We start from the raw sequence: 18,072 nt of genomic DNA, 5'->3' as shown, positions 1-18,072 counted from the left end.
CGAGACCGCCCCCCCCCCCTCCCGCCAAGGTGAGCTTAGGAGTCTGTAGCCTCTCTACCAGTTGTGGGTGACAACTTCACCGGCCTGGGTTTTAAGAGATGCCTCGTTAAACGTGCAGAGCAGTGGTCGGCGTGTGAGCCTTGGAATTATGCAGAATATAGCCTTATTTCTGGGCTTTTTAAAGATTCTTCTGGAAAAAAAATATATTATGAAATTATACCAGCTAGAAAGAACGTCCTCCGAGGGAAGCAAGCCCTGTGGTGATTCTCAGATCATATGCTCTGCATTCCTTAGCTGGAAAGCTAAGAAGTTTCCTAGCAGTTTAAAGTAGTGTGTTGTTCATTAAAATGCCGCCGACTTTTTGGGAAAGACTTGTACGTTTGATTCCTTCCCTGGGCATTTTGTGAGGAGCAGAGGGGCTCAGGGGTCTCCTGTCCTGTCAATGGGCTCTCTCTCTCCCTCCCTCCCTCCCTCCAATACATAATTAGTTGAAGAGTTGAAGTTAAGGCCCCCACACGGGCAGCTGCAGGTTCTCAGGATAGAGCAGGGGGCCCAGGGTGAGGCCCCAGCAGCAGGTGCAGAGGAAGTGTGTGTTTGGTACTGGAACTCAGACCTAGACCGAGGCTGAGCGTTCATCTCCAGTTGTGACTAAGAAAAATAAACATTGTTACACTGTTGAACAACCAATCCATTCTGTTTGGGAAGAAAAACATAGGAGGTGCGAATGGGCAAAATGGGTAGAAGAGAAAAGATGTGGACAGATCTCTTTGCCTTCGTTAGAGACCACTGCATTAAGGTGGGTGCCAGGCAAAAAGCAAACTGTTTCCTGCTTGGCTTTTTCCCGTGATGCTCTTTGTCCTGTCACTGAGTATCTTTCTGTACACTTAGTTACACAGTTGCTCGGGCCTGTCCCCTGTGTGGGTGTGACATCATTTATGTTACCAGTTCTCTAGAATTGACTATCCAATTTTTTCTCAAGTATTGTCCAAAACCAGAACTGTATTTCATTCTAGGAAAAACGGAAATATTATGAATGTCCTTGCAGTTAGATGTTGCAAATCTTTTAAGAAGATTGAATTATTTTCAAAGTCAGAGTTACAAAGGGAGGGTAACAGAGAGATTGTCCACCTGCTGGTTCACTCCCCACATGGTCGCAGCAGCCAGGCGTGGCCAGGCTCCATCCAGGAGCTTCATCTGAGTGCCAGGGGCACAAGCTCTTGTGCCATCTTCCACATCTCTTCCCTGGCATTAGCTAGATTGGAAGTAGAGGATCAGAGGTTGCAGCTTTAGCCACTATGCCACAACGCCAGCATCGATCGTCTGTGAACTAACATTAAATAGAGCTGAGAGGAACCTTGAAAACTACCCATCAAGATTTGCTTAATCAGTTACCTGTAGGCCTGGTGTTGTGGTGCAGTGGGTTAAACTGTGCGCCTGTAATTCCTGCCTTTCACATCAGTGCTGGCTCTGGTCCCTACTGCTCCACTTCCAATCCAGCTCCCTGCAGATACTCCTGGGAAAAGAGCAGAGAATGACTCAGGTCCTTAAGCCCCTGCCACCCACGTGGGAGACACAGATGGAGGTCCTGGCTCCTGGCTTCAGCCCCGGTCATTTAAGCCACCCAGGGAGTGGAGCAGCAGATAAAGATCTCAACTTTCTCCATCTCTTCCTGTATCTATATGTTAAATCTGCCTTTCAAAGAAATACGTGTTTATCAAAAGAACAATTAGTATGCAGGTTATGTCATTTTAGAAAATCTCTACCTTGAGTTGAGTGGACTCTTTTTTTATCTTTCTGTTAGGAAAAATAATGGTAAGCGTGTTGGTTTTATAAGAAATCACCACCTCGACAGAAGATTGTACCATTGTGGGGTTGGCCCCAGCAGAGTGTGGGCAGCGCTGAGTGCTGGGTGCTGTGGATCTGAGTGTGCGGCAGCACCCTGGGTGCTGGGTGCCGTGGATCTGAGTGTGTTCTTAGCTGTGCAACAGCATCTTGCCCTGACTGGAGGTGGGCCATCTTCCCATGAGCCTCCTTGCAGTCTGTGCACCTGCTTCCATGAAATGTCTATCAAAGATTTGGCCCTGTTTTAATCAGGTGGTTGCTTTTCTTCTGCTTGACTTTTAAGAGTTGTTTGTATATTTTGAACAGCAGTGCTATATCAGATATTTCTTTGGCAAAGATTTCTCCCCAGCCGGAGGCTTCTGTGTTTATTTTCTTGGTAGTATCTTATCAAAGAGAAGAATTTTTTTTAATCTTAATCAAATGCAGCTTTATCCTCTCTTTCCTCTGTGAGGCCTGCACCTGTTGCCACGTGGAAGTTATGGAAGTTATCACCGAGCCTTGGTCACTCTGATTCTCTCTCTGGCTTCCTGGAGTTCTGTAGTTTCACCTCTCAGCCTATGGTCGCATTGGGTTGATTTTTGCGGTGGGTTTAGGATCGGTAGCTGGATTCTTTGTTCCCGGATGCCCACTTGTCCTGGCATCCTTTGTTGAAAACAGCATCTGTTTGGTTCATGTTTCCTTTTTTGCTTGATTTCCAAGAGTAGATTTCTTAGAGAACCCAGATTCTAGGAGACTGAGGTCAGAAAGGTAGTTTTAGTGTTATTATTAAAGATCTTTATGTATAGGTGTGTAGAGTTTGTCTACTGTTTGGGGGGGAAGCAAATTGTAAACTTTAATTAAAAATTTTAAATGGGAAGTTTAAAAAAACTTGACCAGATATGAAACAACTTTTAAAACCTTTAAAGGCACACTAAGAAAACTCAGGCTTTAAAAATAAAACACGTTTGATATTACCGAAAAAAGGCATCTCTGATAACAGTAGTCGGAGGCCAGCGCTGCATTGAGAACGCGGCTGGTTCTAGCGATCTGGTCAGCCGGCAAAAGCGAGCGCTTAAGGCCTTCAGCTCCAATCCTGCCTTCATTTCTTCTTGCTGGATGACTAAGCCGCTTGAGACAGTGGAGATGCTAAGCTAGCACTGACTGGCCCCGCCCTGCGCAGCCTTGGGAGTGGATGGACGGATGCTCCCCTGCTGGATCGGCTGCTCTTGTCTCTTTGCCTGTGGTTTAGGGTCCCTCTGGGCTGTGCCCATGTGGAGGTGGCTGCCGACCTGGGGGCTCATGTCCTGGATTTTCCTTCCTCTCCAGGCTGTCTTTGGCAGTAGGGTCTCTGCCTGCTCTCTGGCACCCTGATTGCAGAGAGCAGCGGTGGGCAGTGCTGCCAAGGAAAGCTGGGGGTAATGTGGTCACTGCCACAGGTAGTAAGGTGGGACTGCCTGCCTGTGGTAGGGCCAGCGTGTCAGGCCTGGCTTTGGGGGTGCTCTCTACCCGCCCCCAGTTCCTTCCCCCACTGTCATTATGCTAGCGATTCTGGTCATTCATGGAAGACCCCTAGGACGTGGACAGCATCTGTAATGGTGACACCCCTGTAATGGTCACTGCCTTGCCCTGCAGCTCCCCTGGGGCCAGCTGGCTCCCTGCTCACCCCTTTTTCCTTCTGTGCCATCATTCCCTCATCTCTCCATCTCCCACGCTGTGAAGACACTCGGTGGGGTTATCGCTCATTTAGTGGCCGTCTGATATACAAACATGACTTCCTTGGTGCTGTGACTGTTAAAGCAGCCGTATCTATTTCTGAGACTGAACCAGTTGCATCGTGGTCGTGACCTTCTTGGCCCTGCTGGCAGGTGCTGCCATGAGGTTGCCCTGGGTCTCAGCTCTATGCGTGCTGCTATCCATAGTGCAGGGCTTGGTTCTGGGAGTGCTTAGAGTTGGACGGGGACAGGGCGCGGCTGCTGGGTCTTGGTTCACAGCTCATGGTGGTGGTGGTGACCAGGTCAGCTGTGGCAGCTGTGCCTCCTTCCACAGTGTAATGGTAGCTAGGCCAGCAGTGTTGGGCTGGTAGCAAGCATGAGGGCCATTCTCCATTCCCGTTACTGGTCAAGCGGAGAAGCTGTGTTTTAGTTATTGGAGAGGCTGAGAGAGGAGAGAGCTCTCCCATTAGGCCAGCCACAGCTGAGAGTCTGGGCGTCAAGAACTCCGTACACTTGCCGGCAGCTCACATGGCAGCTTCAATAGCTTCAATAGATGCCAGCCATCTGCTGCCTCCAGGGGGTGTGTTAACATGAAGCTGTATTGCAAGGGAAGCCGGGGTGGAGCCCGATTTGGGACGTGCGGATCCCCAGTGGCTTCTTCAGTGCCAAGCAAGGCACTCACCCCTGCCAGCTGGTTCTGAAAGGGGCCAGGGCATGAGTGTTTTAGGCTGTTTAGGCTTTGGTCATTTTCAGAGTGACTCGGCTCTGCTGCTGCAGTGCCAACGGGACCACAGACAATGCGTCAACCGATGGATGTGTGTGTCTCAATAAAACTTTATTCACACCAGCAGACAGTGGACCGTATGCTGGTCCTGCCTGAGATGGTCCCACCCTTCTGGATTTGCCTAGCTGCTGTCTCACGGTGTCGTTAGTGTCACTGTCCTGCAGCGATGGACTTGGTGCACGGAGCGGATAATAACACGCATGGACTGCTGACTGATGATCAATAGCCAGAATTTATTAGTGGCAGCAGACTTTATACACTGAGGGATTAGGGTGGAGGTATTTAGCTCATCAACAAACCCACCAACTGTTTCTTTATGCTTTTGTTTTGGAAAGTCCTTTTGTCTTGTATATTCCACCAAGTGTTCTCATACACATACTTTCCACTCAACTCTTCTTATACAAATGATATAGTTGTATCATTTGTATAAGATATAATTGATATAATTGATACCGTCAGGTATACAAAAGGCAGTCATTCGCTTGTTCTCCTGCAAAGTATATCCAATCAGTCACACAAAAGGCACCCATTCAGTTGTTTATCATACAAATATTGTCCAATCAACTGTAATCCTGTGCTCGCTGACCTTCTAGGGGCGCAATGTCCTCCTACAGTTAGCGTGTTCTTCTATCCCTGGGTGCCTGCTAATTAGATAGGAGCTTAGCTACTACCTGCTTCCCAAAGCCCTGCGGCCGGAAGCAAAGGCTAGCTGCTAGAATAGCTTTCCGCAGCCAGACTTGCTGTTAAGTAAAAACTCTACCCACCCGTGCGTCCTGGCAGGGATGGCTCTGTTAGCGCAATGAATTGACAGTGATTGCCGGGCTTGATTTGTAAACAGGCATCAGAAGCCTTGAAAATTAGCTCAGCAGTCTTGCCGCCGAGAATTTATTTGTCCTTGAGGAAGTGGTGGGGAACATAGGTAAAACGCTTGGCTACCGGCTGTCGGTCGCAGCAGTAGCCATAGTGTTAGAAAATGAGAAACTGACCCAGACACCTGAACAGCAGGAGTCTAATTGCAAGGCAACTGTTCACACGCCATGCACCTGATAAAAGCCGTACAGGGGTCAGCACTGTGGCTAAGACACGGCCAGCAACCCTGGCATCCCGTGTTAGAATAAAGTGCTGCTTCCCATCCCGGCTACTCTACTTCTGATCCAGCTCCCTGCTGATGCACCTGGGAAAGCCAGGGGCGATGCCCCTCCAGGTGCTTGGACCCCTGTCACCCACAGGGCAGACCTGGATGGAGTTCGGGGCTGCTGGCTCCCCTCCAGCTGTTGTTCATCTGAGGAATGAACCAGCAGATGAAAGATCCCTCTGTGTGTGTGTGTGTCTTTAATAAAAAAGTCAGAAATCCTCCTTTCAAAGGAAGAGTGCATAGTGTTGTGTCGGATGGAAAGGACAGCTTGAAAAGCCGGAACGGGGTGTCTGTGACGTCATGTGTGTCAGCTCCGGCGGGGAACGCCTGAGCCCACCCCGTGAGTAAGGCGCTGAGGAGCTGGCTTGCACCACCCATCCTGCAACCCTAGGAGTGGGTACCATCACCTACCCAAGTTAGAGGAGGAACCGAGGCCAGGCCAAGCGAGATGAACTTGACTGGGAACCTGAAGCTGCAGGGGCCACATTGATCCTCTTGCCCCGCCCCGCCGGGGTCTGCCCTCATGCCGGGCCCCGACTTTGCAGGGAGGGCAGGATTGTAGGGAGAGCATAGCATTTTCTCCTCCTTTCCCGTTGTCCTGCGTTCTCCTGCCGTACCGGTACTTGCCACCTTTCTGCTGGCTTTTCTTGCCAGGTTTAGGCTGGAACACTGCCAACCCCCTTTCCCTGACACAGTCGCCACCTGTAACTCCTGGCAGTCCTAAGAGCTTCTCGTGGGCCTGGGCTCCTGCCCTGTCCCCTGCCACCCTGGTGGACGGGGGGGATGGGCACGCAGGCCAGCCCTCCCTGGGGGGACCACAATGACACACCTGTGTTTCCTCTAGCTACACCAAACAGCAAGCTGTGCCTGACCTCTCCAGGCCCCTCCACCTTTATTTTATTTATTTATTTATTTTGGACATCGAAGTCAGTTTGTCACAGCGCTGCATCGATCGAGTCATTCCCTTCATGAACCTCTGAGATGTTGCCTGTGTTGGAAGCTTCCTTTCCCAACCCAGGTCTTCTCACCCCTTTTAAAACACACTTTTTGCAATGCCTGGTTTTGGTGCTGGCTTTTGGCCAGAAGCAAGTGCTGTGCCCCGACCTTGAACCCTGGCCACAAAGGAGCCATTGTGACTTGATGTGCCATCTGCTGGACGCCTAGATAGCCAGCCTTGCACAAGCCCGCTGGGGCCTGGTGTCGCCCCTGCCCACCTGGGACACTCAGGACAAGCTTTGGGCTGAGCCCATCCCCTCTGCCCACTGTCCCCTCTGCCCACTGCCCCTTCTCTCCTCTTAACTGGCATTTCTGATTCTCAGGTATGTCTGGGAGAAGGATGGAGCCACGCTGGCTGCGGACAACAACCCCCGGATCCGCCTGGACAGAAATGGCTCCCTGCACATCTCGCAGACTTGGTCGGGGGACATCGGCACCTACACCTGCCGGGTGCTCTCGGCCGGGGGCAACGACTCCCGTGGGGCCCACCTGCGTGTCAGGTAAGGGTGGCCAACCTGCCCTGCCTGGGCGCTGGAAGGGGCTGGAGGCCACAGGGACAATGAGAAGGCTGGGGTGACTTCTGTCCCCTTCCATCAAGGCACCAGGCCACCTGGGAGCCCAGGGCCCCACACACTGGACCTTTCTCTCGCGCAGGCAACTGCCACATGCCCCTGAGCGGCCTGTGGCCACCCTCAGCACAGCAGAGAAGCGGGCCGTCAACCTGACCTGGGCCAAGCCCTTCGATGGCAACAGCCCACTGCTCCGCTACGTTCTGGAGATGTCTGAGAACAGTGAGTGTCCCCGCACCATCCTGCGCCTCCACCACAGCTGAGCAGGTGCATACTTGGGGGTGCAAGCCAGGCCTGGGCACGAGCCCCCCATACCTGGTCTCATCCTGCCCCACAGGCAGCCTCAGCTGCCTCCTGCCTGCCCATCAAGCCCTCGGGACACCTGAAGATGGTCATGCCCAAGGGGCGTGGCCCTCTGAGCCTGGCATAGCAGCTGCCCCTAAGAGCTCTTATTTCCCTTCGTATTTGCATTCTCCAAGTCCCCATGCTGAGAAGTTCAAAATTAGCAGGTGCAGTTGGGATGACGTTTTCAGTACATTTAGCTTCCAGCTCATCAGTTGGAGGGAGGGAAAGAAAGCATCTCCGTGCCCATGAGCCTTTGCTTCCTTCCAGTGACTCCCGCCCCAGCTTCCCAGCATCCTGTGGGCCGCAGGAATCCGGGAAAATCAGACAGGCCTCTGATGGACTGGAGGCAACGGTGGGGCACTCTTCTGCCAGCCCTGGCCAGCTGGCTCCCCGCTCGGGGAAGTGCAGATGTCCATTTCTGTCCCTGCAGATGCCCCCTGGACCGTCCTCCTGGCCAACGTGGACCCTGAAGCCACCTCAGTCACCGTCAAGGGTTTGGTTCCCGCTCGCTCCTACCAGTTCCGACTGTGTGCCGTCAATGACGTGGGAAAAGGCCAGTTCAGCAGGGACACAGAAAGGTGAGTGACACCAGCTGCCTCAGTCTCCACTTCTGTGGAATGGGCATAACAGCGCTATCCCCTCTGAGAGAAGGCACAAGGGCTACCTGAGTGAATAATGGATTAGCCAGGTACGGGGCCTGACTGATCCAATGCCCCAACCGCTCACCACTCGCCAGAACTAACTGCTCACCAGCCATGAGCCATATAAGGTCACAGTCACTGTTAAATAGGTACAGGGTTCTGGAGGAATCCAGAGCCTACAGGGTTTGTGTTCCCCCACCAGGCCCTGTTAGGGCTTTTATTGGAAAGACAGATTTATAGAGAGAAGGAAAGAGGAAAAGATTTTTCATCCACCGTTCACTCCCCAAGTAACCATAATGACCGGAGCCGAGCCAGGAGCTTTTTCTAGGTCTCTCACACAGGTACAGAGTCCCAAGGCTTTGGGCCATCCTCCACTGCTTTCCCAGGCCACAAGCAGGGAGCTGGATGAGGGAAGCAGGGCTGCCGGGACACGAACCAGCACTCATACGGGATTCTGGCGCTTGCAGGGCAAAGATTACCCAGTTGTGCCAGCCCCACCCCACCATGCTTGTATAAAAGGAATGAGATTTGGATAAAAGCAAAAGGTGTTTTAAGGCATCAGCTGGCATCACCCGTTCATGTCAGACGTGCCACACTGCAGCTGCATCTCTCGTACAGAAGCAGGTGTTGAGGGAGGTCAGGGGCTGGGATAACTTCCACACAGATCATTGTATAGTCAGCCTTTTATTATTGTTTAAGATTTATCTTATTGACTTGGAAGGCAGAGTGGCTGAGGAAGAGGGAGGAACAGAGTGAAAGAGGGACTCCATCTGCTGATGTATTCCCCCACACGGTCCTAACAGCTATGCCAGGCTGGGAAACAGGAGCTGCAGCCCGGCCCCCGCCCAGGTGGCAGCGGCCCAGGTACTTAGGCCGTCCTTCGCTGCCTTTCTGGGCTCCATTAACAGGGAGCTAAATTAGCAGGACACACGGTCAGGATCTGAACCCGTGCCCTGCTGGGGGATGTTGGCTTCGCAGGTGCCGCTGCCTCACAGCGCCGATCTGATGTGCGATCGGCTTTTCTAAAAAGACTCCCTGTGATGCATAAGGAGACGCTGCAGGCTGAAATCAATCGTTGTGATTTTGTTGCTGGTTTAGTGAGAGCCTGACTGGGTTTGGCAGAAGCAGCAAGAGGAGAGGGGCAGCGTGGGGAGCAGGGAGGGGGTCATGGCTTACCCCCATACAGAGAGCACCGAGCCCCTGAATCCCCAGGACCTGGCGGGGGGGGGGGCGGTGGGTGCTCGTGTGTGGTGCTGACTCATCTTCCCAACGAGCCTGAGTCACCGCCGTGAGCTGGGCGCCATCTGCCTCCCTCGGGTCTTCCTTCGCAGTCACGAGGGAGTGAGCTGTGTGTTTTAGAAAGCTGTCCATCAGAAAAGACGCACCAGGAAAAGAGACTGAAAGGGAAAGTCATCCATCAGAAATCATTAACTCCGGTTTCTGCTGGACGCCTGTCCGTCATGTGAACACGTAGGCTTAGACGCTGGAGTGCAGCGTGCTCTGGGCTGCGGGAGAAGGCACGCCCCCGCATGCCCCAGCACGCCCCCGCGCCTCCCCAGCCCGAGGCCAGGCCGAATGTTTGGGTTTGATTCTCACTTCCAGCTTCTGACTCCAGCTTCCTGCTAATGCCCAGCCCGAGAGGCAGTACTGATGGCCCAACTGGCAGGTTCCCCGCCACTCAAGGCAGGGAGCTGGACTGAGTTCCCAGCTCCCGGCCCAGGCCCAGTCATTGCAGACAAGGGATGAATCCGTGAATGAGAGCTCTTCTCTCTCCCTGCGTCTCATTCTTCTGCCTCTTGAATGAAAAACTCAAATGCTTAAGCATCAGCTCCAACAGCCGCTTCTTGGAAAAAATGGGAGACAGAGCCCCACAACCCTCAGATGCACCCAAAACACACTCATTTGCTCTTTAGTTTTGCAAGGCCGCCAAGTGAAGCTCATCTCAGAAACAGGCTCAGAGAGTACAAGCGCCTTACCTGGAGGCACATAGCAACTGTGCAGAACCTTCCAGAAACAGCCAGGGCAGGGCCCCTCCCTGTGTTTGCTCGAGAGAGCAGGGATGAAAGATCTGCTCACTCTTGGTGTTCTTCCATCCAGGGTCTCCCTCCCTGAGGAGCCCCCCACCGCACCTCCCCAAAACGTCATCGCCAGCGGCCGGACCAACCAATCCATCATGATCCAGTGGCAGCCGCCCCCCGAGAGCCACCAGAACGGGCTGCTCAAAGGTTATATCATCAGGTGAGCCTGGGGAAACTGAACCCAAGGCAGGAGGCATGGCGGAGGATGCACAGGGCAGGTCCACGCACGGCCAGCCTTTCTCCACCTCATGAGGACCAGGCACCAGGAAATGCCTGTGCCACAGTAGGAAGGACTTAGGCTAGACGTCTAGCAGAACTTCCAGCAACGAGAGCCTCATACTTTTGGAATGCTTCCTGGAAAGACTGCAGCATCGGCTCCTTCAGGCCCCATGGACAGGCCTTTGTGTACGCTGGCCTGAAAGTCGCTAAGGGCACCGAGACATCTGGAGAGCTTGGTATGCTTGCGATAGGATGAGCAGTGTGCTGTTTGGAATGAGCAGGGACTCAGGGACTCTGAATTCTGGCTGGGAAGCACTGGGGACAGCTCCACGTGACCTTGCCTGAACGTCCTCACCGCACTGGGTCACCCCAGACTTGAAGTCACTTCCTGATTAGCTCATTCTGTGCTGGGCTGATGGTTCATGCTGCAGGGTAGTGCTTCTCCAAGTGTGGTCCCTGGACCAGAGTCCTCAGCAGTACCTGTACGCACGTGAGCAATGCAGCTTCTTCAGGATCAAACTCCCGGCGGATGCTGCAGTGCCCCTGGGCTTGAATGAGCATGGGAGGGTTTTAGAAAATTGCTACTGCTGCTGTGGGGTGTCGAGGTGTAGTTGGCGTTTCCCCGACTCTTCAGGGACTTACCCAACACCCCCTCCCTCCCACAGAACTCCCAGGGCTGGCCTGCTTGGATCCCATTTCTCTATTAAAATCATGCACGCCCTGGGCCCGTGCTATCCAGCGAGGCAGCCTCTAGCACCTGTGACTGCTGAGTTTAGTACATCAGCTCCTGCTTCAAGCAGGCCCCTGTGCCGGGGACTCCCCCAGCTGGACAGCCGGCCAGAGGCCAAGGCTGAGCCAGTGCACGCAGAATTTAAAACATGTCCCTGTGTTTTCCCCCTCAGGTACTGCCTGGCGGGGCTGCCAGTTGGGTACCAGTTTAAGAACATCACGGACGCCGACGTCAACAACCTGCTGCTGGAAGACCTCATCATCTGGACCAACTACGAGATCGAGGTGGCTGCCTACAACAGCGCAGGCCTGGGTGTCTACAGCAGCAAGGTCACCGAGTGGACGCTACAAGGAGGTGGGTGGAGATTGTGACCATGGAAGGACCTTTCTCCTGGTCCCCTGCCTGCCCACTGGCCCTGCACCTGTCAGGTCGGATACCCGTCCTGTCCTGGGAGGCTCAGCCTGTGCTGTGTCGCCCAGACCCTTTGCTCTTGCCCTTGGAGGCAGGATCCCTGCCATGTACTCGGCTCCCCTGCAGGGTGGGAGGACAGAAGGGAAGAGGATGCTGAGCTGGGGACATAGGGACCTTCTACGATGTTCACATGAGCTGGGTCCTGAAACAGTTCACACTGAGTGCTCCGCCAGAAACCCTCCTGCCGACAAAAGCCTCTTTTGTATCCACCTGCTTTTACGTACCACGTCCTGTGAGGTGAGGCAGGCAAGTCCGTGAAACCTAGATGCACCACAGAAGGCAGTGAGGGTGGAGTCGAGGGGCACTGGCCAGCACAGGCCCTGGACCCCTGCATCCAGATTTCTCTACCAACCCGGATGAAATGCACTCACCTCACCCCTCCCCTCCCCTTCTCTCCATCTCTAGTGCCCACGGTACCCCCCGGCAACGTGCATGCAGAAGCCACCAACTCCACCACCATCCGCTTCACCTGGAACGCCCCCAGCCCCCAGTTCATCAATGGCATCAACCAGGGCTACAAGGTACCTCGGACCTGCCCTTGCCCCAGGAAAGTCCCCAAGGGAGGCCGGAGGCTGGCAAGGGCAGAAAGGTGAGGGGTAAATGGGCGAGCAGAGCAGGCAGGGACTCCAGCCACACAGAGGGGATACAACGAAGGGGACAGACTCACAGCCACGCCCAAGGCCACGTCCAACTCCTGGAACCACAGACAGTACAGGGGCCATTCTCGGGCACTGAGGTCTAAACAGCACCAAGCTGATTTCAGACTCAGGGATTCCCGGGTATGGCCCCAGCCTCGTGTGAAATACCCAGCCCATGTGACACTGGCTTTCAGGGACAGCTTGCTAGGCAACTTGCCCTTGACCCCACAGAGGTTATGGACATGGGGATAGAACTCGGTGGAAAGTCCCAGCGCCGCCGCCTCCTGTTGCCCTGGACATGTTCTTCGCTGTCAGAGCTGTGGTCCATCGATAAATGACATTTTGGATGCTGCAGCGGGAGCTGAACCCATCAGTTTCCTCAGCTGCACAGGGAGACAGCCCCATCCTGAGGCTGGTGTGAGGGCGAGAGCCCTTCCGTGCAATTTCCTGAACATGAGGATACGTGCACAGTGAGGACTCAGAGAAGGGGCTCCGTCATTGTCACAGCACATGTGATTCCACCCCGTGGCCCAGGAGACCTAGCCACGGGCATTTATTTTCTCTCATTTCTGGGTCACACAAGGCCCAGATCCAGGTGCCAGCCAGCCTGACCCCTCCCACAGCCCCTCTCACTGGCCTTAGAGCCATCTCCCAGACCCCCTGTGTGTTGGGGGGGGCACAGGGAATAATCCTGCTGATGTTGCAGGAGTGGGTGGTGGTCCAGGCCAGCTTCACCCTGACCACAGCCGAGAAACCAAGGCCAGCTGAGCTTTCCCCAGAGAGGATGGGAGGGATATGATGAGGGCAGGCTACAGCTGACTGGTTGCCTAGGAAAAACTCCTAATTGGGTCTCTATGGGGAGGCCAAAGAGGACTGCAGGATGCCTGCCTGGCTGAGCAGCAGAGCTGAGCCAGGATCAGTTAGCTGCCTGCTGCAATTCTATGCCCTGCCTAGCCAAGGACTACACTCTGGACTTCAAACGCAGTCAGTCCTCCCCCAGTTTGGGGGCAGGGGACAAAGCCAGTCAGTGGCCAAGACAGCTAGAACAATGGCCCACGGGACCCAGAGCACCAGGAGGCTGTGGAGGGTCCCCTGAACCCCTACACAGGTCCGAGGGAAAGGGCTGTGCAGATGCTGTTCGTGGCAGCGGGTGGGAGGGAAGGGTGGAGCTCTTTGCAGGTGCCAGGCAGCACGTGAGCTGCCTCGTGCACATTCCTCCCATGCAGCCCGCACACGACCCCGTCACCGCCCCATCTTACAGTGGCGAAACCAAGGCGCTGGAGGGAGGGCACTTGCTCAAGGTTAAACAGGACTGCATTGCTTCTTGCATCACAGAGAAACCAGAGCAGGTGTTAGCCTAGCAGTGCAGACCCTCAGAGACCTGGGTTCCAGGAGCGTGAAACTCCACCTACATCTCCCATGTGGGTACCAGGGGCCCAACCATTTTCTGCTGGTTTTCCAAGTGGAGCAGTAAGGAGCTGGATCAGAAATAGAGCAGACAGGGCTCAAACCCGTGCTCCTAACGCTCGTTAACGCACCGTCCTACAATATCTACCTCTTCCCGTTTAAACTGTGAGGATGTTCAGTTGTCTGCTGAAATGGAGGGAGGATGGTGACGAGCACCAACTTCATCGTCAGCTGCCAGGAAGGACAGCGCAGACACGTCCATCCATCCCCGGCCCTCTGTCTCTCCCATGGAACATTCTATAGCTGATCCTGTACATGTTTCTGTAAACCAAAGCCAGCTCCTTGTTCATGTGCCTGGGAGAGTTTGGGCACCCTCGTGGGAGACTAAGAGAAAGCTCCTGGCTCCTGGCTTCAGCTTAGCCAAGCCCTGGCCATGGCAGCCATCTGGGCAGTAAACTAGCAAATGGAAGATTCTTTCTATGGCTCTCCCAACAGTCCCTCCTGGCACCCCTCAGTTTCCGGTCTGACTCGCTGACTCTGGGTTCGTCTGCCCCAGGATCTGGATGAAGTCCCCACGCACGCTGCCATCGGGGCTGTGCGAGGTCTCAGTTGAGCTGCAGCTGCTCTGGCCCCTTCCTCTCTTTCCCCTGTGAAGCAGTAGCATCATTCGTCCCACGGGCCGTTGCACACTCTGCCTTTTCTGACTGCACTCCCGTGGGGTCATTCTGCTCTTCGCCGTCAACGCCGCTCACACTTGCCTTTGCAGTGAATTCGAACCTGGCACTAAAGGCTGCTCAGACGCAGGTCTTTGTTTTTTCTCAAAAGATCACTTCCTGGATGGCGCTATGGTTTCCCGTCAGAAGGTGCCAGGTCTGGCTCTCACACTTCCCAAGGTGCCACCAGTCCTTGTGTGCCGTTGTCACCACAGGACTTGGAAATGGTGGTGGCTGAACATCTTCATTCCACCTTGATTAGCGGAGATGCTTTAAAAAAAAGTTTCTTTTTGTCAATCTTTGTGTCACCTGACACTCCAGTTTATCCAGGAAATTGAGGTAAATGCCGAGTTCTTTCCCATGGCTTCGCAATTTTTAGTCCAAAGAATTGATTCTTCGGCACCTTTTTTTAGATTTTTATTTGAAAGGCAGAGTTACACATACACACAGATTGAGAGAGATCTTCCATCTGCTGGTTCACTACTCAAATCATTTTAATGACCCTGGAGCTGGGCCAGTCAAACCAGGAGCCAGGAGCCTCTTTCAGGTCCCCCTCATGGGTACAGAGGCCCAAGACTTTGGGCCATCCTCTACTACTTTCCCAGACCACGAGCAGGGAGCTGGATGGGAAGTGGAACAGCTGGGACTCGAACTGGCGCCCATATGGGATACCTGCGCTTGAAGATGGCGGATTAGCCTGTTGAGCCACAGTGCTGGCCTCCACACACCTGCTGTCATGTCATGCCTGAGCAGCTCAGTGGAGGTTGGAGATCTGGTGATGTGGGTTGATTTGATTGGGTTCTGCTAGTATTATACCATATGCTTAAGGATTTGTTAATATGGTGAGTTGCAAGTTTCCTTGTATTTTTAAAGATACATTTATTTACTTGAAAGGCAGAGTTGCAGTCAGAGAAAGAATCTTCCATGTACAGGTTCACTTCCCAAATGGCTGCAACAGCCAGGACTGAACCAGGCCACAGCCAGGCACCAGGAGCTTCATCTAGGTCGCCAGTGTGGGTAAGAGGGCCCCAAGCACTTGGGCCATTATCTGCTGCTTTCCCAGGCACATTAGCAGGGAGCTGGATCAGAAACAGAGCAGCCAAGACGTAAACCAACACTCCTATGGGGTGCCAGCCTTGAAGGCAGCAGCTTATCCCACTGCCCCACGTTTCTTACTAACGTGGCTCAGCAGTGCTCGTAGCTTCCTGACCATCGGAGTGACCAGATGTCCCAGGCTGGGTGCCTTTTCCTTGCGGCACCTGGATCAGCCGTTCCCTGAAGGAGTCCTTGCTCCTGCTCGTCAAAAGCGATAGTTCAACTGCCCACCCTGGCCTCAGGGAGATAACTCCTTACTCCAGGAATAGTGGGTGTTTCCAGGCCCCAGTAACGGACAGCTCCGAAGTATTATCATTTTTAATGAGTTTATTTATTTGAAAGGGAGAGTGGTCGAGATCTTCCATTTGCTAGTTTACTCCCCAGATGGCTGCCATGGCCAGGGCTTGACCAAGCTGAAGCCAGGAGCTTTTAGACTCCCGCGTGGGTGCAGGAGCCCAAGCTCTCCCAGGCACATGAGCAAGGAGCTGGCTCAGATTTGGAGCAGGTGGGACTCGAGCCAGCAGCCCCAGAAATACTATTCCTGAAGACAACAGTGGATTGGTATTTGCCATTCAAACCTGCAAGTGTCGCCACGGGGTCCGTGTCTGTTGGTCTGTTTTCTGTACCCTCCAAATTCACTTCCTACAACGCCAACAGAATTACCCGTTGACTTTATCCCACCAAGCCACACACCGGTTTGGGGGTGGCAGTGTCAATAGCTGGTGGCCGGCAGCCACTGTGGCTTGCTTGCAGTTGGTTCTATTCCATGGGTCTGTCCCGCTGGGGCTGAACTGCCAGTGACCGGCTTCCGAAGTCTTTGAAAGATTCTCTCTTGGTGTAATTTTGCCACAGCTCAACGCACAATTAGGTTCATTTTCTTCGTCTGCTTTCAATTTTTAGGGATTGATTTTTTTTTTAATTTAATTTTGGCCTGTAATTACATAGAATATTTACACAGCTCCAAATCTGCAAAGCAAATTCCAATAATAATAATAATAAAAACTTCCCCTCCATCCCACTACCCTCCACTCCCCTTGTAGCCCCCGTAGCTTCCTGGGGTACTGCTTTTCCCTGCCAGGTCTCTCCCGCAAGCCAGCTCGTGCATGTCTGTAAGTGGCTCCTCTCTGACACATGAAATGACACAGACCTTCTGTACTTCTCACTTTAACAGCTCTGGAAAGAGAGCAGTGGCTGAGCTTGCAGTCCATGTCATAATTCACTTTGGGGGCCTCCCGCCATGGCGTCAGGCAGCCCCCTTTGCCATTCTTCCAGTCTTGTTTAGGAGGTGGCTCATGCGTCTTTGTATTTTCACCATCGCAGTTTGGAGTAGATGTTGCTTAGCCATGGCATTCTTGGCTCAGAGAATATGTGTATATGTCATTTTTATACATTGCCAAATCCCGAGAGATACATTCTCTCCATTTATTTAGGTTTAAAGAGAAAGTGCATATGTGAGTCAAGAGCAGAACCATGTAGTAGATAAATAAATAATTGTGCAGCAGAAACGCAGCCTGCACCCCACCTCCGTTCCCCCAGCCCCACGGGCAGAGAGAAGCCGGTCAGGGAGGAAGTCCTCCTCCCAATTCCGGTGTGGTTTTTCTCTGCCGTAACTAAAGGCTTCGTAGCCACACACATCCTTCGCCGCTCTGGGAGTGCTACCTGCCCTGGAAGAGGCACATTGCTACCTCTGTCCAGCCAGGTTGCTGTCGCTGCTCCCGGTGACAGCCTGAGAACTGGCGACTTTCCCAGGTCACTTGCTGTCATCTTTCCTGTGCTGTCCGCAGGGGAGCTGAACCTCAAACCTCAGCCCCCGTGATGCCCTGTCAGCTTAGAATCCAAGACAGATTTGCAAAGGTGACATCAAGCAGAGGGCACGCCATGCTGTGAGTACCATGCAGAGGGAGCCAAGGGCATCGGCATGGAGCTAGAGCAGGCTCCTGGCAGGCGCGTGCAGAAATGCCCCACTTTGCAGAGCTCAGCTTCCCTTCTGGTTAGATCGCAGGCAGCAACTACTAGCCAGTGATCATTGCAGGGAGCCGTGGGTGTGGCCTGGGAGGGGCGTGGCCCAGCACTTGCACGTGACATGGCCAGAGTCCTGTGTGTGCCCATCTAGGCATTGTAAGCTGTTGGGGGCTTCTCTCATCTCAGCAAACTCTAGTGACATTATTCTACCTGCCAAGATACCTTTTCTCCTTGCTTTTTAAAACAAAGTAGCAATTGTCATTGGCCTAAGCCAAGCACCACTGATATTTACCCAGATTTTTATACTTGTTGGGAACACACCAATTAATTCTAACAGCATAATTAATTCAAATTTACATTAATTAAACGAAATGAAAACATGAAACTTGTTTCTTAATCTACTGCAAAGAAGTTGGGCAATTTAATTGCTGTGAAACAAGATAACCAAAATAAGGAGGATATTTAACATACTTATTAAATGCCACTTAGTATTTCTGATTAGTATTTTTGAGGGTCTAATTAGTGCCTAATTAACTTGCTATAGGCTATCTTTTCACAATACCAATTAAATTTCAAAACATCCGTTATAAACACCCGGCCATGAGAAATAGAAGATTAAGCATTGTTAGGGACATGAGTTAATCAGGGAACATTGGCGTGCCATTGTTTTATAGCTATAAATATCCATGCTTATTAAAACTCATCAAGTGTTGCTTTTCACCATTAATTGCTATTTAATCAACTTCAAATAAATGA

The 18,072-nt window shown here is 52.9% G+C and overlaps 1 protein-coding gene across 1 annotated transcript in view; it reads left to right on the top strand.

The window, feature by feature from the left end:
• Positions 1-18,072, top strand: part of SDK2 (sidekick cell adhesion molecule 2) — a 106,183-nt gene that overhangs the window by 47,609 nt on the left and 40,502 nt on the right. Inside the window, exons 12-17 of the mRNA XM_040989410.1 lie at positions 6,772-6,948; positions 7,103-7,239; positions 7,793-7,940; positions 10,101-10,241; positions 11,203-11,384; positions 11,907-12,022. Coding sequence (XP_040845344.1) covers positions 6,772-6,948; positions 7,103-7,239; positions 7,793-7,940; positions 10,101-10,241; positions 11,203-11,384; positions 11,907-12,022 — 901 coding nt within the window. The remainder of the gene's footprint in view (positions 1-6,771; positions 6,949-7,102; positions 7,240-7,792; positions 7,941-10,100; positions 10,242-11,202; positions 11,385-11,906; positions 12,023-18,072) is intronic.

Source organism: Ochotona curzoniae, unplaced genomic scaffold (assembly GCF_017591425.1).
Source record: "Ochotona curzoniae isolate NIBS_2020 unplaced genomic scaffold, NIBS_Ocur_1.0 contig_523, whole genome shotgun sequence".
NCBI lineage: Eukaryota > Metazoa > Chordata > Mammalia > Lagomorpha > Ochotonidae > Ochotona > Ochotona curzoniae.
This window is presented reverse-complemented; position numbering and strand designations above follow the sequence as displayed.